At 44.1% G+C, this 26,556-nt stretch overlaps 1 protein-coding gene across 1 annotated transcript in view; it reads right to left on the reverse strand.

Annotated features, from left to right (window-relative positions):
• tmem87b (transmembrane protein 87B) overlaps positions 1 to 26,556 on the reverse strand; it is a 64,562-nt gene that overhangs the window by 31,738 nt on the left and 6,268 nt on the right. Inside the window, exons 2-9 of the mRNA XM_078398798.1 lie at positions 21,011 to 21,071; positions 15,837 to 15,928; positions 13,197 to 13,337; positions 13,060 to 13,113; positions 7,347 to 7,400; positions 6,473 to 6,514; positions 4,780 to 4,879; positions 186 to 247 (exon numbers count right to left, since the gene is read on the reverse strand). Of these exons, the coding sequence (XP_078254924.1) occupies positions 186 to 247; positions 4,780 to 4,879; positions 6,473 to 6,514; positions 7,347 to 7,400; positions 13,060 to 13,113; positions 13,197 to 13,337; positions 15,837 to 15,928; positions 21,011 to 21,071 (606 nt within the window). The remainder of the gene's footprint in view (positions 1 to 185; positions 248 to 4,779; positions 4,880 to 6,472; positions 6,515 to 7,346; positions 7,401 to 13,059; positions 13,114 to 13,196; positions 13,338 to 15,836; positions 15,929 to 21,010; positions 21,072 to 26,556) is intronic.

Consider the following 26,556-nt stretch of genomic DNA (forward strand, 5'->3'; position numbering starts at 1 on the left):
TGTCAATCTATGAAATACAATGTTTATAAGAAATTTAAATGGTAGTTTGTCATGAAATTGATGCCAAGTACATGACACAAGAGGTGAACCACAAATTAGAATAGTGTGATTTTATCATCAATAAAGAACCAATAGATCAACTGTACATGCACTACGTACTAACAGAACAAATACTTCTTACTTACAATCATCAATGGAAATTCAGTTGCCGAGATGAATCCGTGGGAACCTTGCATCATTACCAGCACTGCAGAAGATACCTCGATTGATTATGAAACTCTGAATACGCAAGATTATTTGAAACTAATCAAGTACACAATTTCAGCCACGGTAAGTTAAAATTAACGGGAAAGGTAAAGTTTCAGCCAGAGCTACTGTAAGGCAGCAACATTACCGCTGCGCCACCTCTGATTTCAGTGCCAGTCACATGGTACCTCGCTCGACAAAGGGAAAACCAAACCAAACCCGGAATTTCCATTTCCATTCCACTTTGAACCTTTCATTCCACTCCAAAAGCAACACCTTGATCTCTAGTCTCCTACTCATTTGGTGGTGCAGCGGTAGAGTTGCCGCCTTACAGCACTTGCAGTGCCAGAGACCCGGGTTCGATCCCGACAACCGGTGCTGTCTGTACGGAGTTTGTACGTTCTCCCCGTGACCGCGTGGGTTTTCTCCGAGATCTTCGGTTTTCTCCCACACTCCAAAGATGTACATACAGGTTTGTAGGTTAATTGGCTTGATATAAGTGTAAATTGTCCCTAGTGCATGTAGGATAGTGTTAGTGTGCAGGGATTACTGGTAGGTGCGGACCCGGTGGGCCAAAGGGCCTGTTTCCACGCTGTATCTCTAAACTAAACTAAAAATTACGTTTTGTTCAAAAAGTCAGCTTGAGGCATAGCTCCTCTCCTTGCAACAAAGCACATCACAACAGGCCCTGACTCACAACATTGCCTGTCCATGTCCTCCAGAGATGCTGCCTGACCCGCTGCGTTACTCCAGAATCTACACCAGAATCTAACATCTGCAGTTCCTTGCCTCACCATTTTATAATCTACTGGACTCTTGTAGAATTCAAATAAATTCAGATGGTCAGTATTTTCCATGTAATTTCATCTGATTCATCTTCTCTGGTTCATAAGGTCATAAATGATAGGAGCAGAATTAGGCCATTCGGCCCATCAAGTCTACTCCGCCATTCAATCATGGCTGATCTATCTCCCCATAACCCCTGACACCCGTACTAATCAAGAATCTATCTATCTCTGCCTTAAAAATATCCATTGACTTGGCCTCCATAGCCTTCTGTGGCAAAGAATTCCACAGATTCACCACCCTCTGACTAAAGAAATTCCTCCTCATCTTCCAAAAGAAACGTCCTTTAATTCTGAGGCTATGATCTCTAGTCCTAGACTCTCCCACTAGTTTAGTTTAGAGTTTAGAGATGCAGTGTGGAAACAGGTCCTTCGGCCCACCGAATCCGCACCGACCAGCGATCCCCGCACACTAACACTATCCTACACACACTAGGGAAATTTACATTTATACCAAGCCAATTAACTTAAAAACCTGTACATCTTTGGAGTGCGGGAGGAAACTGAAGATCTCGGAGAAAACCCAAGCAGGTCGTGGGGAGAACGAACAAACTCCGTACAGACAGCACCCGTAGTTGGGATGGAACCCGGGTCTCCGGCGCTGCAAGCACTGTAAGGCAGCAACTCAGCCGATGGAAACATCCTCTCCACATCCACTCTATCCAAGCCTTTCCCCAATCATCCCCATTTGATTGGTAGCCCAACAGTGATCCTAAAGGCACAGAGGCTGAGCCTATGCCATCCACAGAATGAAATGCAGCAACTGTCAAGCCCACGCCAAATGAACCTCCAAAACCCATGAGCACAACTTCTAAGGGAAAGGGCTTTGAACTCATGAGCTTGGAAGTCCATCTTCTGCAGATTCCTCTCCAAGCCACACACCATCCTAACTTCACATAGACATTTCTCTTTCTTCACCCTTGCCCGATCTAAATCCTGGAACAGCGGAGTGGGAGCACGTTAACCAAAAGACACGAGCAGTTCAAGGAGGAAGCTCAGCAACAACTTCTTAAAGCCATTAGGAATGGGCAATAACTGTTAGCCTTGCCAACGATGCCAAAGCTTCTCAAAATGAACATAAACAGTTGCACATCTCTGACCTAACTTTTTTTTTTCACTAGCTCTTGCCAATGAGAACATGGAGGCACAAGGCAATTCAATCCCTTTTACAGAGATATTATCTCTATAAAATTATTATCCCTTATAGAGATACAGCGTGGAAACAGGCCCTTCGGCCCACCAAGTCCGTGCCAACTAGCAATTACCCACACAGTAACACTATCCCACACACTCGAGACAATTTACAATTTTACCACAGCCAATTAACCTACAAACCTGCACTTCTTTGGAGGGGAAAATGGGGTGCCCGGAGAAAACCCACGCAGTCACAGGGAGAATGTGCAAACTCCGTACATGCAGCACCTGTGGTCAGGATTGAACCCAGGCGCTGTTCAGTTGCAACTGTACCGCTGCGCTACCGTGCCGCCCTTGTGCGAGCTCGCTATATGACCATGTCTAATCTTCTACCTCAGTGCCACTTGCTTGCAATGTCTCCCAACCCTTTGTATCCGAATATACTCATCGACTCAGCCGCCAACAGCTATCTTGGATAGAAGATTCAAAAGATTCACCACCCACATGGTGAAGAGGTTCCACCTCTCTACGCTACTGGTCCTACCCTCATTTCAATCTCCGACCTGTGGTTCAGTGTACTCCAGCTAAGGGAGGCATTCGTATGTCAAGTCCCATAATAATTAATGACACCACCTCTCTTCCTTCCAAACTTGACCATAGACTCTGCAGCTCAAGGATTAATCTGGTCAAGCTTCTCAGCACACCTTCCATCATAATTATATCCTCCTTTAGAGAGAGACCAATCCCTCTGCCATTTTAAACCTTTTCCTTTGTGCTCTCTATGCATCCGCCTCGCCCCCGAAGATTTAGTTTAATTTAGTTTAGTTTAGAGATACAGCGAAGAAAACAGGCCCTTCGGCCCACCGGGTCCACACCGACCGGCGATCCCCGCACACTAACACTATCCTACACCCACTAGGGACAGTTTTTACATTTATCAAGCCAATTAACCTACAAACCTGTACGTCTTTGGAGTGTGGGAGGAAACCGAAGATCTCGGAGAAAACCCACGCAGGTCACGGGGAGAACGTACAAACTCTGTACAGACAGCGCCCGTAGTCGGGATGGAACCCAGGTCTCCGGCGCTGCATTCGCTGTAAGGCAGCAACTCTACCGCTGCGCCACCGTGCCGCACCAAATTTGTTTTAAAACTTGTTTTGTCTCAAACTTTTGATAAAATGTCATTGACCAGAAACTTCAATTTAGTTTCACTCTGCAAATCTAAACTTTTTCCTATATTTTTCTTTGAGTGATTTCATATAAAATTAACCTAGTTTTAGCTTGGAATTTCTTTTTATTTATTGCACTATTTATTTCAATCCTTCAATCCTTTACCCAGAGAGTTGTGAATTTGTGGAATTCTCTGGCACAGAGGGCAGTGGAGGTCAATTCACTGGATGAATTTAAAAGAGAGTTAGATAGAGCTCTAGGGGCTAGCGGAATCAAGGGGTATGGGGAGAAGGCAGGCACGGGTTACTGATTGTGGATGATCAGCCGTGATCACAATGAATGGGGGTGCTGGCTCGAAGGGCCAAATGGCCTCCTCCTGCATCTATTGTCTATGTTTCTATGTTTCAACCAGATTGATATGAAGTCAACCTTTAAACCAGATTGGTACAGGTGGCTTGTCATGCTCATTTTGTTCTGAGATGCCTGGTTTTCATCAGCTCATCGATTCAGCAACATTTAAGAAATATTTAGACAGGTACATGGATAGGATAGGTTTAAATGAATATGGGCCAAATGCAGGCAGGTGGGACTAATATAGCCAGGACATGGTTGGTGAGGGCAAGATGGGCCGAAGGGCCTGTTTCCACACAGTATGACTATGACGTGGAAAACATATCCATGTTTAGTTTAGAGATACAGCACGGAAGCAGACCCTTCGGCCCGCCGGGTCCGCGCCGACCAGCGATCCCCGCACATTAACACTACCCTACACCCACCAGGGACAATCTTTACATTTACCAAGCCAATTAACCTACAAACCTGCACGTCTTTGGAGTGTGGGAGGAAACCGAAGATCTCAGAGAAAACCCACGCAGGTCACGGGGAGAACGTACAAACTCCGTCCTGACAGCACCCGTAGTCGGGATGGAACCCGGGTCTCTGGCGCTGCATTCACTGCAAGGCAGTAACTCTACCGCTGTACCACCGTGACCGCCACTATGTATGCAACCAATATATAATCATTAACTCAGCCAGAAGGTTATTTGGGTTAATAGTTTTATGAATTGGAAATATACAAATATCAGCAGATTTAGCCAATCAAAATAAAAGCACGGGAATCCAAACTTTTACATTAATTTTGTTCGACAGCTCTGGTAACAAGGGCACAAATTTAAGAGCATCTTTTATATTTTTGAAAATTCCCCAGCAATGTTAGTGCAGAAAACAGAATCTAGAATGGGTTTTTAACGGCTGAAGAACACATTTTAAAATAAAAATCTAATGTGGTTCTGGGGAATTAAATAAATTACATGCACAGCATATCAGCATATCCAAAGTCATGATGCATTTAGCAAATAAAGCTCTTGTATCGTTTGGAATTCACCTGTTAGATTCCAGTCGCTCTTAATTGTCTCATCGAGAAGTTTGATGGAAACAATAAATAGATATGGGCCATCTCTCCAGGTTTGTGCTACAACATCATACTGAAGAACAAAAAACAAACTTGGTTATCAGCCGGTAGAACAAATTTGTTTGCTGAAGGTTTCCATATATAATTTGAAACATGTTCACCCCACCCGGAGATCAGCAGCTCACTAATCCTTGCCAGGCCAATGATCACCAGCTAGCTGTAAGAAAATGCATGGGACCCCCTTCAAATTGTTATCTCATGGAAGACATCTCATGGAACCGTAACATTGGACATTGTCTGGAAGGACATTAGACCTAGTTGCAAGACTCCAAATTAATAACGTTAAAATTCACCAATAATTCTAGGCGTGCATATGCCTGTGTGGTGACTGCCTGTGTGCGCACGCAAGTATACACATTACTTCCTAATTTGAGGAAGGACATTCTTCCTATTGAGGGAGTGCAGCGTAGGTTCACGACGTTAATCCCCAGGACGGTGGGACTGTCATATGATGAAAGAATGGAGCGACTGGGCTTGTATTCACTGGAATTTATGAGGAGGAGAGGGGATCTTATGGAAACATTAAAAATTATTAAGGGATTGAACACGCTTGATGCAGGAAACATGTTCCCGATGTTGGGGGAAGTCAAGAACCAGGGGCTACAGTTTAAGAATAAGGGGTAGGCCATTTAGAACTGAGATGAAGAAAAACTTTTTCACACAGAGTTGTGAATTTGTGGAATTCTCTGCCTCAGAAGGCAGTGGAGGCCGATTCACTGGATGCATTCAAAAGATTGGGCTCACGGAATCAAGGGATATAGGGAGAAGGCAGGAACGGCTACTGATTGTGGATGATCAGCCATGATCACAGTGAATGGCGGTGCTGGCTCCAAGGGCCGAACGGCCTCCTCCTGCACCTATTGTCTATGTATCTGTGTATCTATATTATACACACACACACACCCCATTTGAAAATGTTACATGTGAGTGAACTGTAAATACACAGGGTTCCACACTTTCATGAGTTTTGAGGAGAAAACGGAGAAAAATTAATTAACAATGTAATGCAATGTATTTGGGACTTTGGAGTGTGGGAGGAAACCGAAGATCTCGGAGAAAGCCCACGCAGGTCATGGGGAGAACGTACACACTCCGTACAGACAGCGCCCGTAGTCGGGATGGAACCCGGGTCTCCGGCGCTGCATTCGCTGCAAGGCCCTCTAAAGCGAGACGGGGAAGGTTTATAGGAATGTGTGAGGCAAGCTTCAGTCTCACACGAAGAGTGGGAGGTGCCTGGAATGTGCTGCCAGAAAGGGTGGTACCAGCAGACACAATAGTGACATTGAAGAGGCATTTCTACAGGCATATAAACATGCAGGTATGTAGGAGTGTGGATCACGTGCACACAGATGGGGTTTAAGTTGGCGTTGAGCATGGCACAGATGCAGTCGGCCAACGGTCCCGTTCCTGTGCTGTATTGTTCCATGCTCCACATTTCAGTTCAAGGATTTTTCAAGGTTGATTCAGGACTTCTATTATTTCAGCACTTTCGGCTTTTGTGGGATTTTGCGAGTGAAAGCTCTGAAGGTTGTTCATAAAAGCTGTTAGAAGGATTCATAATAAGTTTAAAAGACTAATGCAGTAAAATTCACTGGTAATTTTGTACCTTTTTCGTTGTAACATCTCTTTTCCATAAGGAATGAACAGCCTAGAAAAAATAAAATTATATTTTTGCTTAGGCTTCAACTGTTTTGAATTGAGAAGCTGAGATACAATCATGCACATTTAGTATAATAGTCATTACAATTTTAGTTCAGTTCATAAAACAACAGTATTACAATTTTAGTTTAATTTAGAGATACAGCGCGGAAACAGGCCCTTCGGCCCACAGAGTCCACACCGACCAGCGATCCCCGCACTTTAACACTATCCTACACCCATTCGGGACAATTTTTACATTTATACCAAGCCAATTAACCTACAAACCTTTGGAGTGTGGGAGAAAACCAAAGATCTCGGAGAAAACCCACGCAGGTCACGGGGAGAATTTACAAACTCCGTACAGACAGCACCCGTAGTCGGGATGGAACCCGGGTCTCTGGCGATGTGAGGCAGTGACTCTACCGACTTATAAGAAAACAAATTGTAACGCATTAAAGTCAGGAGACAACGTTCAATAACTAGGACGGTCACGGTGGTGCAGCGGTAGAGTTGCTGCCTTACAGCGAATGCAGCGCCGGAGACTCGGGTTCCATCCTGACTACGGGTGCTGCGTGTATGGAGTTTGTACGTTCTCCCCGTGATCTGTGTGGGTTTTCTCCAAGATGTTCGGTTTCCTACCACACTCCAAACCCCTACTAACCAATTGTAGGTCAATTGGCTTGGTAAATGTAAAAATTGTCCCTAGTGGGTGTAGGACAGTGTTAGTGTGCGGGGATCGCTGGTCGGCGCGGACCCGGTAGGCTGAAAGGCCTGTTTCCGCGCTGTATCTCTAAACTAAACTAAACTAAACTGTATGACAGTTAAAAATATTGCAATACCTTAGCACCTTCAGTCTTTGTGGTCTTGGCCAGAGCAGTGCTTTCTTCGACATTCTTGAAATGAAATACTGAAGTTATGCTCAGGTTTAGCATGAAGACAGCTCACATACAAGCTGACGCACAACACACATTCCACCTAGCATCTAGAAGTTATTTTTCAAAACTACAGCAGCAGCAACAAAAAAAAATTTTTAAGAATTTTCTTATTCTGTCACGGAGTAAATGGACAATGAAACACCAACCTGGAATATCCTCGCGTAAAAACAGCTGTAGCAGTACTTCATACAGTAGATTATATAAACCAAATTATTAGTACCATTTGTCGGATCAATTCATGGAGTATTTAAGAAAATATTTTAGACTTTAGGTGGACACAAAATGCTGGAGTAACTCAGCGGGTCAGGCAGCATCACCGGAGAGAAGGAATGGGTGACGTTTTGAGTCGAGACCCTTCTTCAGACTGAAGAAGTCACCCATTCCTTCTCTCCCGAGATGCTGCCTGACCCGCTGAGTTACTCCAGCATTTTGTGTCTACCTTCAATTTTAACCAGCATCTGCAGTTTTTTTCCTACATGTTTAAGACCTTGCTTAGTTTAGAAATACAGCGTGGAAACAGGGCCTTGGCCCATTGAATCTGCGCTGACCAACGATGACTGGTACATTAGTTCAGTCTTACATAACAGGGATAATTTACAGAAGACAATTAATCCTGACTACGCGTGCTGTCTGTATGGATTTTGTACGTTCTCCTCGGGACCTGCATGGGTTTTCTCCAGGTGCTCCGATCTCCTCCCACACACGCAAGTCTCGCAAAGACGTACAGGTTTGTAGGTTAATTGGCTTCAGTAAAATTGTAAATTGTCCGCAGTGTGCCTGATAGTGTTAGTGTACGGGGACCACTGGTCAGTGCGGACTTGTTTCCATGCTGTATCTCTAATGTCTAAAAGGTGGAGCATGCTGAACTTACACTTTCTTATATTTAGAAGAATGAGAGATGATCACATTGAAACTGAGAAATTTCCCGAGGGCTTTCACTAAGATGGCAGCGGATCTATGGATTTGGATGCTCAGTTGCCGAGTAATTTCAAGACAGATAAGTTTTAAGACATTAAAGGGAAACAAGGGATCTTGAGTTACTGCAAGAATTCTGGGCTCAGCCATAATATCAGCCGATATTATGGCTGATCAAAGGGCCTGCTCCTGCTCTTAGTTATTGCTCTTTTACATCTGTGCAATAACAACAAATCAACTGAAAATACTCAGCTGCCCAGGCAGTTCCTGCAGAGAAAGGTAGAAACATTTGGCCCTTCGAGCCAGCACCGCCATTCATTGTGATCATGGCTGATCATCCACAATCAGTAACCCGTGCCTGCCTTCTCCCCATATCCCTTGATTCTGCTAGCCCCTAGATAATACCTCAGATTCTCCCTTGTCAAAAATAAATTGCAACGCTTCAAGAACACAGCAAAGGATAGGGATGGGTAGAGTGCTTAAAAATGCTGACAGTCCTTTTCATGTGTGATAATAATTCTGTGCTTTAAACAAGGTTCAAATTGAGCTGGTGTACCTGGCACTTATTGTAGTCTACGTTAGTCAGATTCTGCTCTCTGTTGCCAAAGGAAGGATGGCAATGGTAAAACAATACAATGAGGTGGAAAGAGTAACAGGACATTTGCTTCTCTGTGATGGGGTGGGATTGGGCTGTTTACTCTGCTGGGTCTTTCAGAGTGCATGATGTATATTTGTGATAAGACCATTCAGAAAAAGGAAAAACACTTAAGTGCCTGCTGCAGTAAACAACACAAAGGAAAATTCTGTATATAAGGAACAGATGAATCTTTGTTTGTTGAGCAATCTCCTAGATTGCCCCCAGTGATCACTGTATTTGATGTTCTTAAAGTCTTGATTATCTTGCCCGATCTTTGTGGGGTGTTTTAAAGTTTTCTTTAACACCCTTCACAGATACTCCCTGACCTACTGAACGTTTACGGGATTATCAGCTGTTATTTCAAATTTCCAGCATCTGTTGCATTTTGCTTTTGTAAACATTTCTGAGAAAATACTTTAGAGAGTCATCGGGCAAGCTTCGGTCTAGCTCACATTGCAAAAATTTTCCCTTTGGGAAGATGGTAATAAATGTAACTATTCCCAAGTTATCCACTTTCTAAATATTGGGGTCTTAGTGTTAAAGCAAAATACAGTGCCCTCCATAATGTTTGGGACAAAGACCCATCATTTATTTATTTGCCTCTGTACTCCACGCTTTGAGATTAGTAACAGAAAAAAATCACATGTGGTTAAAGTGCACATTGTCAGATTTTAATAAAGGCCTTTTTTATACATTTTGGTTTCACCATGTAGAAATTGCAGCAGTGTTTATACACAGTCCCCCCATTTCAAGGCACCATAATCTTTGGGACACAGCAATGCCATGTAAATGAAAGTAGTTATGTTTAGTATTTTGTTGCATATCCTTTGCATGCAATGACTGCTTGAAGTTTGTGATTCATGGACATCACCAGTTGCTGGGTGTCTTCTCTGGTGATGCTCTGCCAGGCCTGTATTGCAGCCGTCTTTAGCTTATGCTTGTTTTGGGGGTTAGTCCCCTTCAGTTTTCACTTCAGCATATAAAAGGCATGCTCAATTGGGTTCAGATCGGGTGGTTGACTTGGCCACTCAAGAACTGACCATTTTTTAGCTTTGAAAAACTCCTTTGTTGCTTTAGCAGTATGTTTGGGATCATTGTCTTGCTGTAGAATGAACTGCCGGCCAATGAGTTTTGAGGCATTTGTTTGAACTTGAGCAGATAGGATGTGTCTAAACACTTCAGAATTCATTATGCTACTACCATCAGCAGTTGTATCATCAATGAAGATAAGTGAGCCAGTACCTTCAGCAGCCATACATGCCCAGGCCATAACACTCCCACCACCGTGTTTCACAGATGAGGTGGTATGCTTTGGATCTTGGGCAGTTCCTTCTCTGCTCCATAGTTTGCTCTTGCCATCACTCTGATATAAATTAATCTTCGTCTCATCTGTCCACAAGACCTTTTTCCAGAACTGTGGTTGCTCTTTTAAGTACTTCTTGGCAAACTGTAACCTGGCCATCCTATTTTTGCGGCTAACCAGTGGTTTGCATCTTGCAGTGTAACCTCTGTATTTCTGTTCATTAAGTTTTCTGTGGACAGTGTTCATTGATAAATCCACACCTGACTCCTGAAGAGTGTTTCTGATCTGTCGGACAGGTGTTTGGGGATTTTTCTTTATTATAGAGAGAATTCTTCTGTCATCAGCTGTGGAGGTCTTCCTTGGCCTGCCAGTCCCTTTGCAATTAGTAAGCTCACCTTTCTTCTTAATGATGTTCCAAACAGTTGATTTTGGTAAACCTAAAGTTTGGCTGGTGTCTCTAACAATTTTATTCTTGTTTCTCAGTCTCATAATGGCTTCTTTCACTTTCATTGGCACAACTTTGGTCCTCATGTTGACAAACAGCAATAAAAGTTTCCAAAGGTGATGGAAAGACTGGAGGAAAGACTGGAGGAAAGACTAGGTGCTGAGAGCTCTCTTATACCTGCATTAAGGAGGCATGTAAACACACCAGAGCAATTATAAACACCTGTGAAGCCGTGTGTCCCAAACATTATGGTGCCCTGAAATGGGGGGACTATGTATAAACACAGCTGTAATTTCTATATGGTGAAACCAAAATGTATAAACTAGCCTTTATTAAAATCTGACAATGTGCACTTTAACCACATGTGATTTTTTTCTGTTACAAATCTCAAATTGTGGAGTACAGAGGCAAATAAATAAATGATGGGTCTTTGACCCAAACATTATGGAGGGCACTGTACATATATTCACTCACCTCCTACACCTCCGAATGTGTTCATCTTGCCAATTGCTCACCTTCAGTTTGGGGGAGGGGGGATGGTACAGGAACATTAAGTACGCTAACGATGTGGTGGGTTTCAAATATTGAGAATATGGAAGTTTGTAACTAGGAAAGCAGATGGTTGTTTGGAGAGAAGTTTATCTTTGATTGGAAGCTTTAAACACACATCAGCCTCGAGCTGTTTTCATCTTATGTATTGGTGGAGTCAGGTGTACAGAGGTAAGTGGTACAATCAGTAGCGAAGCTTCTTGCTTGTATTTAGTACATTGCCAATTGTGTATGAATTTATAGGGTGAGAAAGGATAGCAAGTTATTTCGCTATCATGTGTAGGAAGGAACTGCAGATTCTGGTTTACACCAAAGATAGACACAAAATGCTGGAGTAACGCAGCGGGTCAGGCAGCATCTCTGGAGAGAAGGAATGGGTGGCGTTTCAGGTGACGCTCCAGAGATGCTGAGTTACTCCAGCATTTGTGTCTACCTTTTGGGATCATTTTGTGTTAAGAGCGTTAATTCATTTTCTGCTTTCATAGCTTTTATCTAATCACAATTCTGTGAAATTAGTAGATTTGAAAATCAAGTTGGAAAATTAATTGACGAGATTAAGGACAAGAAAGGGAAAAACCTGGTGCAGTAAAGGCACAGCGCCCACTATTTACCTTGCTCTCAAACTTTTCATGGAGTTCAGGGCAGATTTCTCGTCATAGGCTGTTATTTGCAATGAACTTGGTAACTGGGGAAGCAAACAGGGCTCTCAAACTAAATGACTTGAAGAGTTCATAGTTCATAGAAGACACGGTTCATAGTTGGAAACACATACTAGAGACCAAATTCAAATTGTGTGGATGAATAACAAGGGATTGGAAAAAATACACCGAACAGTCAAAACATTATGACCTGATGAGCCAAAACATTATGTCCACCTGCCTAATAGGCTGTTGGTCCTCCGTGTGCAGCCCCATACGCAGCAGGGTGCGATGCACTGTGTATTGTGACACATTCCTCCCGTGACCACCATTAACATTTTCTGTGACTTGTGCCACAGTAGACCTTCTGTCGGTTCGGACCAGACGGGATATCCTTCGTTGCCCTCGCGCATCGATGAGCCTTGGGCGCCCAACACCCTATCCCTCCTCGGACCACTGTCGGTAGGTACTCACCACTGCTGACCGGGAGCACCCCACAAGCCTTGCCGTTTCAGATGCTCTGACCTAGTCGTCTGGCCATAACAATTTGGCCCTTGTCAAAGTTGCTCAGGTCTTTACTCCTGCCCATTTCTCCTGCATCCAACACATCAACTTCAAGAACTGACTGTTCACTTGCTGCCTAATTATATTCCACCCCTTGACAGGTGCCATTGTAACAAGATAATCAATGTTATTCACTTTGCCTGTCAGTGGTCATAATGTTTTGGCTGATCGGTGTATACATACCAAGGAGATAGGAGAGTTCTCAGAAAATGCTTTGATTTTTGAATTTAGCTAAAAATGTCTGTTAAACATACTCTGATACAACAGTGACAATTGATCGGCTCACTGTTAACATTGCCAGAAAATTAAAAATGTGATAGCTATTTAACAGTGTCGGAAGGATCTGCAGATGCTGGTTTACACTGCTTTTCAGACTGTGTGAAGAAGGGTCTCGATGCTAAACGTCACCCATTCCTTCTCCCCAGAGGGATGGGGGGGGTTGCACCAATGCAGGAGAGGTTTGGGCCCCAACAGGTCCACTTGGTCTAGTCTTGATTTAAATCTGGAGTTAAAGTGGAAAACAAAGCAGGGAACAATTTGTTGACAAAATAAGCTCCATTTCTTACCTGGTTTGTATCTGGTGTCTGCACTACAACTGATTTTGGATGACTTTTGCTCATCTAAAAAAGAAGGGTAAATTCTGACTGAAGGACAAGATACAATTTAGATTAATAAAAATAAATGTTTTCTTCAAAATACTCACATTAAATTTCGGGAAGACCTGAGTATTTTCATTACAAACAATATTTTCTGAGGTGTGTTTAATATATTGTCCTTTGCTTAATGTGTGAAGCTCAAAACTATTTGTATCGCCATTGCCAGAAAATCGTGTGTCATATATTTCCTAATAAAAAGAAAGAACACGTAAGCCAATTTGAATTTGAGCACTTTGCATTATAACACAAAATCTCACGGATCTGCTGAAGTGCCCCAAGAAACCGTATAAAGATCAGGAACAACTACGCATGGGTCTCTCAAATAAAAAAGTTTAGAGATACAGTGTGGAAACAGGCCCTTCGGCCCACCGGGTCCACAATTACGCTAGTTCTATCCTACACACTGGGGACAATTTACTGAAGCCAATTAACCTACAAACCCACACAGCTTTGGTATGTGGGAGGAAACAAGAGCACCCGGAGAAAACATGCATGGAGACACGCAAACTCCATGTACACAGCACCGAGAGTCAGAATTGAATCGGGTCTCTGGCACTAAGGCCGCAACTCTATTGCTGTGCCACTTTATCTTTTAAACTGAGACTTCCACCTTCTGTCAGGGGCAAAAAGGAGGCACTAGTGTTACCAACACTGATTAAAGGATAAGACTTCTGAAAAGGCATTACAGATGCTCCCCGGCTTACGATATTTGGACTTTACGAGGGTGCAAACGCTGGGCAACGGCAGTGACCCGCAGTTCGCTTCCAGCCACGTGGTCAGGTGTAATAAAGGCATTTTCGATGCACGATATTTTCGGTTTACGATGGGTTTATCGAAACGCAAGCCCATCGCAAGTTGAGGAACAACCGTACCTCTCTTTCCTGCCACAGAAGGCTGCGGAGGCCAAGTCAATGGATATTTTTATGGCGGAGATTGAAAAATTCTTGATCAGTACAGATGTCAGGGGTTATGGGGAGAAGGCAGGAGAATCGGGTTGAGAGGGAAAGATAGATCAGCCATGATTGAATGGCAGAGTAGACTCGATGGGCCAAATGGCCTTATTCTGCTTCTAGAACTTTAGGTTTAGCGTTTGCATCCAAATTTGCATTTTATTTTAATGATATCCATTAATGGTGATGTTTATGGTGAGAAGGGAAAGATATAAAAGGGAGCAAGGGGCAATTGTTTCCATGCAGAGGACGATGCATAGATGGAACAAACAGCCAGAAGTGGGTGCAATTACGAAATTTAAAAGGTACATGGATATGAAAGGTTTGAATGGATGTGGGCCAGACACAGGGAAATGCTATTGGCTTGGTAGGCAAGGGGCCTGCATGGTAGAGTAGGGCTGAAGGGCCTGTTTCCCATGCTATCTAGCTCTATGTTTGAAAGGCTGCGACTGTTTTCACTGGAGCACAGAAAGTTGAAGGGGCGACCTTTAGTGTGGTGTCCAAAATCAAGAGGGACACAGATTACGTAGATGATCACAGTCTTTCTCCCAGGACAGGGGAGTCTAAACTAGAGGGCACAGATTTAAAATGAGGAGAAAGATTTAAAATGCATCTGAGGAAGTGGTAGAGGCGGGTGCCATTATAATGTTTTAAAGATATTTAGTCAGGTACATGTATACGAAACCTTTAGAGGAATATGGACCAAACGTTAGCTCAGCTAGATATATTGGTTGGCGTGGATGAGTTAGACCCATTGGCCTGTTTCCATGCTGTATAATCGTGACTCTATAACTCTTGTGCAATCAAAAATAATTTAAGACATTTGTATTCAAGTTCAGAGAAGGGCCTTAAAGAATCTTATTTTGAATGGTGAACATTTGAATAATAGTTTTTGCCTTAAATGCACTCTCGTAGAGTCATAGTGATGCAGCGTTGAAACAGGCTCTTCGGCCCAACTTGCCCACACCGGCCAACATGTCCCAGCTACACTGGTCCCACCTGCCCACGTTTGGTCCATTTCCCTCCAAACCTGTCCTATCCATGTACCTGTCTAACAGTCATCCTTTAATTAATCAATATGGATTATTATTATAGATATAAATCCCTAACCCAAGGCAATTACAAATGACCCTTCAACCATTTTAACATTTCATTTAAGATCGTTTAAGATTATTCAGGGGTTGGACACGTTAGAGGCAGGAAACATGTTCCCAATGTTGGGGTAGTCCAGAACAAGGGGCCACAGTTTAAGAGTAAGGGGTAGGCCATTTAGAACTGAGATGAGGAAAATCTTTTTCAGTCAGAGAGTTGTGAATCTGTGGAATTCTCTGTCTCAGAAGGCGGTGGAGGCCAATTCTCTGAATGCATTCAAGAGAGAGCTAGATAGAGCTCTTAAGGAGAGCGGAGTCAGGGGGTATGGGGAGAAGGCAGGAATGGGGTACTGATTGAGAATGATCAGCCATGATCACATTGAATGGCGATGCTGGCTCGAAGGGCCGAATGGCCTCCTCCTGCACCTATTTTCTATTGTCTATTGTCATTTCCCAAAAATGATGAACGCAAAAATCTTATAATTTTAGTGTAAATTGTTGTTGGTGAAAATTCATAGAAATCAGATATCCCTTTTCTAAATTTGGTATCTGGATTAAAATTGCTATGCATTACCGCTGGATATAGGAAAGTGTACAATGATTCATCGTGCATTCCAAGTCCACACAAAAAGTATTTTCTACTCACTTCAATATTATTAAATTCATTGTGGCAGGGGTAATATCTGAGGTACCATTCAACAATTAGCAATACTTCTTCAGTGCACTTGAATGAAACAACTATAATTAAAGGAGAATAAATGAGAAAAAGGAAATTTTAGAATACTGAAAAGTTAACCAAACAATGCTACAGATGTACACAAACTGGAAAAAAAAACACTCAGGTAAATTAGGCATTGAGGAAACAACAAAATAATGACTGGCATTAATATGAATTCTCAAGTTTGCTTAGAAAAATGACCAAAAACAAATTTGCTTGCAGTTCGCATGAGCCAAATGATTGTCTAACTGAAATACACAAAGTTAAATGATATGTTAAGTAAAAATTAAGTTTGGAACACAAGACTTGGAATAGAAGTCATTAACAAGGTTTCAATACATTATCCAAGTCAAATGCAAATCTGCAACTTTCATTTTCTTTCACACTATCATTGGTAACCTCTCCATCCCTCAATTCTCAGCCTGTTTTCCACATTTTCTTCAGTTCTGAGGCTCACCAATCCCAAACATTAACTCTGGTTATCTCTCTGCAGATGCTGCCTGATCTGCCGCGTGTTTCCATCATTTTATATTTTAGTTCAGATTTCTGGGCTTTTTTCAAATTTTGGATTTCTTCATTAGCACTAATGCAGAAAAATAAATTAAGTACAGAGTACAGGGTACAGAGAAGATTTACGAGGATGTTGCCAGAACTAGAGAGTGTGAGCTTTCGGGAGAGGGTGAGTAGGCTGGGACTCTATTCCTTGGAGTGCAAGAGGATGAGGGGTGATCTTATAGAGGTGTACAAAATCATGAGAGGAATAGATCGGGTAGGTGCATAGAGTCACTTGCCCAGAGTAGGGGAATCGAGGACCAGAGGACATAGGTTTAAGCTGAAGGGGAAAAGATTTAATAGGAATCTGAGGGGTAACATTTTCACACAAAGGGTGGTGGGTGCATGGAACAAGCTGCCAGAGGAGGTAGTTGAGGCTGAGACTATCCCATCGTTTAAGAAACAGTTAGACAGGTACATGGATAGTACAGGTTTGGAGGGATATGGGCCAAGTGCAGGCAGGTGGGACTAGTGTAGCTGGGACATTGTTGGCCGGTGTGAGCAAGTTGAACTGAAGCGCTTGTTTCCACACTGTATCACTCTATGACTCTAAATACAATTTTCCCATCCTTTGTTATTAAAAAGGTTATTCTTTAAACTTCCATCGCACTGAAACTTCCGTTGCCCTGAGTAACATACATCATATTTCAACACAGGCTTTACACACTGTAAAACATCCAAAGACACCTGTATCTGAAAAGGCAGAAAAACTGAGGCAGAGAGAAGTCGAACAGGTCTGACGAGCGAAGATAGACACAAAAAGCTGGAGTAACTCAGCGAGTCAGACGGCATCTCTGGAGACAAGGAATAGGTGACGTTTCGGGTCGAGACCCTTTTTCAGACTTCTGAATAGCACTGGGGTAATCAGGTTGGAATGTACATAATTTCCCAATGAACTGGCATTGCTACAGATGATGCTACGTAAACTAAAGATGTCAAGGCGAGATTGATTTACAGGTTTATTTCAGAGTTATTTCAGAGGGGCGGTCACGGTGGTGCAGTGGTAGAGTTGCTGCTTTACACCGAATGCAGAACCAGAGACCCGGGTTCCATCCCGACTACGGGTGCTGTCTGTACGGAGTTTGTACGTTCTCCCCGTGACCTGCGTGGGCTTTCTCCGAGATTTTCCTTTTCCCTCCACACTCCAAAGATGTACAGGTGTGTAGGTTAATTGGCTTGGTAAATGTAAAAATTGTCCCTTGTGGTGTAGGATAGTGTTAATGTGCGGAGATCGCTGGTCGGTGTGGACCCGGTGGGCCGAAGGGCCTGTTTCCGCTCTGTATCTCTAAACTTATACCGTTTGGAGTTGTGGAGGAAGGGCTTGTGGTCAAGTGGTGGGAGATGGAGGCTATGGCAGAGGTAGCAAGTTTGTGGCATGTGTAGATATTTTGTAGTGATCCCAGTATATAAATAGATGAAACCAGAGAATTCAGTGAGCCCACGTGGCAGTTGCTGCGAGATGACAGAATGTGGTAACCATTTGATTTCACTGCCAGTCCCAGCTAAACACAAAATGCTGGAGTAACTCAGCGGGTCAGGCAGCATTTCTTCAGCCTGAAGAAGGGTCTCGACCTGAAACGTCACCCATTCCTTCTCTCCTGAGATGCTGCCTGACCCACTGAGTTACTCCAGCATTTTGTGTCTACCATCGATTTAAACTGGCATCTGCAGTTTTTTTTCCAATGAGTTCAACAGGTATTATTAGCTTGCCATGACAGAAGGATTACAGCTGAACTGAATTCCTATATAAATTATTGAATGATGGAGGATGGAAAAGATGATTTATTCAAAAAAAACCTTTGAAAAAGTTAACCGATTAGTTAGTCCCACTGCTCAAGAGTTCTTTGTCCTCAAGTATTTACCTACAGGCTATAGTCAAGATGATATTTATACCCAGAATGGAAACAAACTAGGACTCACTGTTTAAAAATAAAGTGTCAAGAGTCAACAATAGTTAGAAACATGGAAATGTACATAATAATGGAACAAAGCAAGGGCAGTCAGGTTTAGCTAGACAATATACACATATTAGAGTCATAAAATCAAAGTGCTTTACAGCAAGGACACAGGTAGAACATCGAAAATGTGTCTAGATTTTAACTTTCATGACCCATCTCTGGTATCTACTTGAAATTTGGCACAGATTTAGATAGAAGATCATTGAGAAGGAATTCATAACTCGTCAGTGCAAAAAGTTGCACACAAATTAATTAAGCTAATTAGAAAAAGTCACAGCACTCCATCGACCCAGGCCCCAGCCACGGGCTCTGTCAACCCAAGCCCCAGCCATGGGCTCCATCCACCCAGGCCCCAGCCACGGGCTCCATCCACCCAGGCCCCAGCCACAGGCTCCATCCACCCAGGTCCCAGCCGCGGGCTCCATCCATCCAGGCCCCAGCCATGGGCTCCATCGACCCAGGCCCCAGCCACGGGCTCCATTGACCCAGGTCCCAGCCACGGGCTCCATCGACCCAGGCCCCAGCCACGGGCTCCATTGACCCAGGCCCCAGCCACGGGCTCCATTGACCCAGGTCCCAGCCATGGGCTCCGTCCACCCAGGCCCCAGCCACGGGCTCCATTGACCCAGGCCCCAGCCACGGGCTCCATCGACCCAGGCCCCAGCCATGGGCTCCATTGACCCAGGTCCCAGCCACGGGCTCCGTCCACCCAGGCCCCAGCCACGGGCTCCATTGACCCAGGCCCCAGCCACGGGCTCCATTGACCCAGGCTCCAACAGGAAATGACAGAAAGGCGTAGCATGCTAAGCACCTTCCTTGGCTAGCGAAACCGTCATCAACTTGTATATTTATATTCCTATCTCTCAAACATTTGCACTCCCACTTCTCCCCTCTCCCATCGGATGAGAGGTACAGCAGTGTGAAAACACACCTCCAGATTCAGGGACAGTTTCTTCCCAGCTGTTATCAGGCAACTGAATCATCCCACCACAACCAGAGAGCAGTGCTGAACTACTATCTACCTCATTGGTGACCCTCAGACTATCCTTGATTGGACTTTGCTGGCTTTACCTTGCACTAAACGTTATTTCCTTATTATGTATCTGTACACTGTAAACGGCTCGATTGTAATCATGTGTTGTCTTTCTGCTGACTGGACAGCACGCAATAAAAGCTTTTCGTTGTACCTCGGTACACGTGACAATAAAATAAACTGAATCTGAAACTGCTCTTCTGAGACAAAAGGGACCGGAGGTGCTGGGATCTGGAGTTACAAATATCTGGTGGAAGAACTCAGCAGCCTCCGTGGATGGAAAGGAATGAAGTGTGTTTCGGGCAGAAATGTCAACCATTCCTTTCCCACCACAAATAGTTTTCAACTCGTTCCTCAAACAGTTTGTAAGTTGCTCCACTCTTCTGTGAACAGATCGGCACGGTAGAGGCGCAGCGGTAGAGTTACTGCCTTACAGCGAATGCAACGCCAGAGACCTGGGTTCCATCCTGGGTTAGGTGCTGTCTATACGGAGTTTGTACGTTCTCCCCGTGACCTGCGTGGGTTTTCTCCGAGATCTTCGGTTTCCTCTCACACTCCAAAGATGTGCAGGTTTGTAGGTTAATTGGCTTGGTAAATGTAAAGAATTGTCCCTAGTGGGTGTAGGATAGTGTTAATAAACAAGGTCACTGGTGGGCAGAAGGGCCTGTTTCAGCGCGGTATCTCTAAAACTAAAACAAAGTCAAAACTTTACATTTTGCCAAACAACACAGCCAACGGCGCTTTCCTGTTGCACCAAACACAGCCAAAGTCTCAGTGAACACCCCTTTTAAGTATTTAATACACCAAAATAATCAGAAAAGAATGGAGTGATCGCTGATCAGTGGGCCGAAGGGCCTGCTTCCACACAATAACTCTAAAGTCTAAAGAAAGCAATCCTTTTACCGCTGATAAATGAAGTGCTAATTAAGAGCAACTTTGAATTTAAACCTGCAATCCACCATTAATTTTATAAAATATTTAATTTATAGTTTCACAGCATATTGAGATGCTGAAGAAACTACTAAAGTAAGCTAAAAACAAGAGGCAGAAGATCCCATTTCAGAGTTCGTGGAGTTTAAAAAAAAAATGCTCACGAGATTTTGAGGTTTTCTTTAAAAAATAGCAAAGAAAAAAAGATTGCCACATCTGCGCACACGATTAACTGCTGTTAACTTCTAAACTATGTAATCTATCTTTGTCCCGCCCCCTCCCCTGACATCAGTCTGAAGAAGGGTCTCGACCCGAAACGTCACCCATTCCTTCTCTCCCGAGATGCTGCCTGACCCGCTGAGTTACTCCAGCACTGTGAAACGTCACCCATTCCTTCTCTGCAGAGATACTGCCTGTCCCGCTGAGTTACTCCAGCACTCTGTGAAACGGCACCCATTCCTTCTCTCCAGAGATGCTGCCTGTCCCGCTGAGTTACTCCAGCACTCTGTGAAACGTCACCCATTCCTTCTCTCCAGAGATGCTGCCTGACCCGCTGAGTTACTCCAGCATTTTGTGTCAACCTTTGTGCTTGGGGAAAAAATGAAAATAGATTTTTAAACATAACTTACCTTGAAGTGCTATATCTGTTTTGTTAAACATTGTTTTTGTAAACACAAGAGATTTATGGCTCTGAAAATAAAAGAATAAGCATGGATGAGAAAAGACAAGTTTAAGAGTGCTTGTTGATTTGTGTCAGGGCACACATATTAAGAACAAAAATGTTATAAGGCACCCCAAAATGTACAAACACTTCTAAGGAATTGGTGCCGTTTTGGGTCAAGACCCTTCTTCAGACGTTACCTATTCTTTGTCTCCAGGAGGGTGACACGGTGGCGCATTGGTAGAGTTGCTGCCTTACAGCGCCAGAGATCCAGGTTCCATCCTAACTACAGGGAGCTGTCTGTACGGAGTTTGCACGTTCGCCCGTGACCGCGTGTGTTTTCTCTCCGGGTTCCCCGGTTTCCTCCCACACATCCAAAGATGTACAAGTTTGGAGGTTAATTGGCATCAGTAAAAAGGATAGTGTAAATATGTAGTGTAAGAAAATAACTGCAGATGCTGGTATAAATCGAAGGTATTTACTCACAAAATGCTGGAGTAACTCAGCAGGTCAGGCAGCATCTCAGGAGAGAAGGAATGGGTGACGTTTCGGGTCGAGACCCTTCTTCAGACTTCTGAAGAAGGGTCTCGACCCGAAACATCACCCATTCCTTCTCTCCTGAGATGCTGCCTGACCTGCTGAGTTACTCCAGCATTTTGTGTGTAAATATGTAGGGATCGCTGGTCGACACGGTCGGTGCTGTATCTCTAAACTAAACTAAAAAGATGCTGCCTGACGCATTGAGTTAAGTCCAGCACTTTGTATCTATCTTTGGTTTAATCCAGTATCTGCAGTTCCTTCCTAAACTTATACCTGCAGCCTTACACTTCCTGTAACATTGCTGGAATCTTATCATTCCAAACCGTGAAACCTTTTATGAAAATTCTTCTTCATCAAATGCCTTATATCCAGATCTGACCTCTGCCTATTACTCTGACCAACAGTCAACTACCATGGCCACTGAAAAGCTTTGGATTGTAATCCAATATTGCTGGTTGAATGCTGATACTCATGATTAATGCAAAGTGCTGACTCCACTCCACTTCAGATCTACCAATTCATAGAAACAAAGGAACATAGAAAATAGGTTCAGGAGGAGGCCATTTGGCCCTTCATTGTGATCACGGCTGATCATCCACAATCAATAACCCGTGCCTGCCTTCTCCCCATATCCCTTGATTCCACTAGCCCCTAGAGCTCTATCTAACTCTCTTTTAAATTCATCAAGTGAATTGGCCTTCACTGCCTTCTGTGGCAGAGAATTCCACAAATTCACAACTCTCTGGGTGAAAAGATTTCTTCTCGCCTCAGTTTTAAATGGCCTCCCCTTTATTCTTAGACTGTGGCCCCTGGTTCTAGACTGCCCCAACATTGGGAACATTTTTCCTGCATCTAGCTTGTCCAGTCCTTTTATAATTTTATAGGTCTCTATAAGATCCCCTCTCATCCTTCTAAATTGCAATGAATACAAGCCCAGTCTTTCCAATCTTTCCTAATATGACAGTCCCGCCATCCCGGGGATTAACCTCGTGAACCTACACTGCACTGCCTCAATAACCTGGTACATTTTTAAATCCTCCATTACAATAACCCTGAACCAATTCATCCTGGTTCTTTTAAGATCAGAGAAGGAAACGAGAGCACCAGCAGGAATACCTATAAATGAATTCCCAACCTGGTGTAGCTGCAACACAAAACTACGTCTAAAAAATGACAATGTAAGACAACACCAAAGGATCCAATAACTAACGGATTAATTCAAAGCTTCAAATTCTTGCCACGTGAGGCAAATGCAACGCTAGCATTTATTTTGAGGACTAGAATATAAAAACAGGGATGCAAGGCTGAGAATTTATAAGGCACTTCTAAGACTTAACATGGTCAGATCGCATTTGGAGTATTGTAAGCAGGTCTGGGCCATATATTTGAGGAAGGACATGCTGGCATTGTGGAGGGTCCAGAGGAGGTCTACGAGAATGATCCCAGGGATGATTGGGTTAATGTATGATGAGTGTTTGATGGCACTGGGCCTCTACTCGCTGGAGTTTAGTAGATTGAGGGCAGTCCTCATTCAAGCTTGGAATACTTTGAAGGAATATTCAAGGAATACTTGGCTTTATTAGTTTGGGCATAGAATCCAAGAGCAGAGATTATGGTAAACCTGTATAAAACATTGGTTCGGCCACGGCTGGAGAAGTGTCCAGTTCTGTTGACACTTCAGGAAACCATAAATGTAACGGAGAAGGCACAGAGGTGATTGCTCAAAATATTGCTTGTTCCTAGGAGACACTGGATAAACTTTAGTTTAGTCTAGCTTAGAGTTACAGCGCTTAAACAGGCCCTTCGGCCCACCTAGTCCACGCCGACCAGCGATCCCCGCACATTAACACCATCCTACACCCACTAGGGACAATTTTTACATTTGCCAAGCCAATTAACCTTCAAACCTGCACGTCTTTGGAGTGTGGGACGAAACCGAAGATCTCGGAGAAAACCCACGCAGGTCACGGGGAGAACGTACAAACTCCGTAACGATAGCACCCATAGTCAGGATAGAACCCAGGTTTCCGGCGCTGCATTCGCTGTAAGACAGCAACTCTACAGCAGCCCGAAACTGATCTATTTTCTTTGCAGCAAGGAGGTCAAGGGGAACCCAATAGAGGCATATAAAATTCCAAGTGGCATAGGGTAGATAATAGGAAACGTTTTCTGCATATCTAAAACAAGAGGGCAATGGTTTAGCTAAGGTAGACACAAAATGCTGGAGTAACTCAGCAGGTCAGGCAGCATCTCTGGATAGAAGGAATGGGTGCCATTTCGGGTCGAGTCTGAAGAAGGGTCTCGAACCGAAACGTCACAGATGTGTGGCAGATGCAGATAATATAGATAAATGTGAGGTTATCCACTTTGGCGGCAGAAACAAGGAGGCAGATTATTATCTCAATGGAGTTAGGTTAGCTAAGGGGGTGGTGCAGCGAGACCTGGGTGTCCTTGTACACCAGTCACTGAAAGTTGGCGTGCAGGTACAGCAGGCAGTGAAGAAAACTAATGGCATGTTGGCCTTCATAACAAGAGTATTTCAGTATAGGAGTAAAGAGGTTCTTCTGCAGTTGTACAGGGCCCTGGTAAGACCACATCTGGAGTATTGTGTACAGTTTTGGTCTCCTAATTTGAGGAAGGACATCCTTGTAATTGAGGCAGAGCAGCGTAGGTTCACGAGATTGATCCCTGGGATGGCGGGACTGACTTATGAGGAAAGATTGAAAAGACGAGGGTTGCATTCACTGGAGTTTAGAAGGATGAGAGGGAATCTTATAGAAACATATAAAATTATAAAAGGACTGGACAAGCTAGATGCAGGAAAAATGTTCCCAATGTTGGGCGAGTCCAGAACCAGGGACCACAGTCTTAGAATAAAGGGGAGGCCATTTAAAACTGAGGTGAGAAAAAACTTTTTCACCCAGAGAGTTGTGAATTTGTGGAATTCTCTGCCAAATCGCTGGATGGATTTAAGAGATTTAGATAGAGCTCTAGGGGCTAGTAGAATCAAGGGATGTGGGGAGAAGACAGGCACGGGGTATTAATTCGGGACGATCAGCCATGATCACAATGAATGGCGGTGCTGGGTCGAAGGGCCGAATGGCCTCCTCCTGCACCTATTTTCTATGTTTCTACGTCACCCATTCCTTCTATCCAGAGATGCTGCTTGTTCTGCTGAGTTACTCCAGCATTTTGTCTCTAACTCACTTACATTCTTCTGCCCCCTACTTGGATGCCAAATGCAAAAGACATTTAATAGCCACTTTGAAGACTGAAACCTGACATTGTGACTGATACACAGACATTGTGGGTCAAAGGGCCTGTTCATGTGCAGTACTGTTCTATGTTCTACGTTCTAAGAAAGATGTCACCAGCTCCGAACCTTTCCTTCAGTACCAAACTGAAATATTAGTTTAGGTCACAAGAGTCGGACTTGAACTGTCCATCTCAGGGATGAGACTGTCAGAGAATTGCGGATTCATATATGCACACAAGAAAACTGGCCCTTCGGCCCACCAAGCCCATGCCAGCAATCAATCCCCCATCGATACTAATCCTGCAGTAAACCCAACTTCTGATCTCATCACATTCTCATCAACTCCACCTTTGCCACATCATTAAGGATGAAAATATTAAAGTGATTTAAAGTGCAAAAATCACCAACCCGATCTTGATATGAACCATTCTTCACTTTCGACTTCAGAGATACAGCGTGGAACGGGTCAGCCCACAAAGACCGCGCCGACCAGAGATCACCCCGTACACTAGTTATATCCTTGCCACTGGGGACAATCTTACAATTTTACTGAGGGCAATTAACCTACAAACTTGCACGTTTTTGGAGTGTGGGAGGAAACCGGAGCACCCGGAGAAAACCCACAAGGTCAGGGGGAGAACAGCACCTGCAGTCAGGTCTCTGGCACTGACAATAGACAATAGGTGCAGGAGGAGGCCATTTGGCCCTTTGAGCCAGCACCGCCATTCAATGTGATCATGGCTGATCATTCTCAATCAGTACCCCGTTCCTGCCTTCTCCCCATACCCCCTGACTCCACTATCCTTAAGAGCTCTATCTAGCTCTCTCTTGAATGCATTCAGAGAATTGGCCTCCACTGCCTTCTGAGGCAGAGAATTCCACAGATTCACAACTCTCTGACTGAAAAAGTTTTTCCTCATCTCCGTTCTAAATGGCCTACCCCTTATTCTTAAACTGTGGCAGCAGCTGTAAGGCAGCAACTCTGCCATGCGCCACTGTGCCCCCCCTATCTACATGACAGGTAAAACGTTACTTATCTGTTGTCAAAGACACATAGATAGGCAACAGTTTAAGTGGTGCGGAAGTACTGAATTACAAAGATGTTGTTATCAGATAAAACAATGGATAACTATGGCAAGTGGATTTCAATATGGGAAAATGTGGGGTTGTAGTGGGTCTAGACGCAGTAGGAATCAGGCAAGATGCCAGGTAGGTATTAACAGTAATTTAATGCAGCAACAGAACATCCACACTCTCTTCAGTCTCAAGCACGTTATCTCTCTCTCCCCTTCAGGCAAACCCCGTAGCACTAGTCCCTTCCCCAGCCCTGTCCAACTCGTGCCGAGGGGGATGATCCAGGGAGTGACCTAATCCCCGGGCACCGCAACAGGACCCCCCCCCCAGAGAACCGGAGGCACGAAACGGACAGGGGGACGTATGAGACGACCAGCCCGTGTGCGCACGGCAGTCGCAGGAACCGGAGCCACACTGTCAGACGAAGAAGGCCGCAGGGACGCTGGGGGTAAGGGCCGGGACACAGGACGACCCCGAGGGCGAGGCCGTGCCAGTAGGACCAGCTGGCTAATGTCCACGTGCGCCGGCTTCAGCCGTGAAATAGAGACTGTCTCAGGATGACCCCCCATGTCACGTGTGGCTGCGCCTAATGGCTGCGGCTCTCTGGCAGTCTGTTTGGTTTGTTTTTTTTGTGTCGGTGTTGG

Source organism: Rhinoraja longicauda, chromosome 5 (assembly GCF_053455715.1).
Source record: "Rhinoraja longicauda isolate Sanriku21f chromosome 5, sRhiLon1.1, whole genome shotgun sequence".
Classification (NCBI taxonomy): domain Eukaryota; kingdom Metazoa; phylum Chordata; class Chondrichthyes; order Rajiformes; family Arhynchobatidae; genus Rhinoraja; species Rhinoraja longicauda.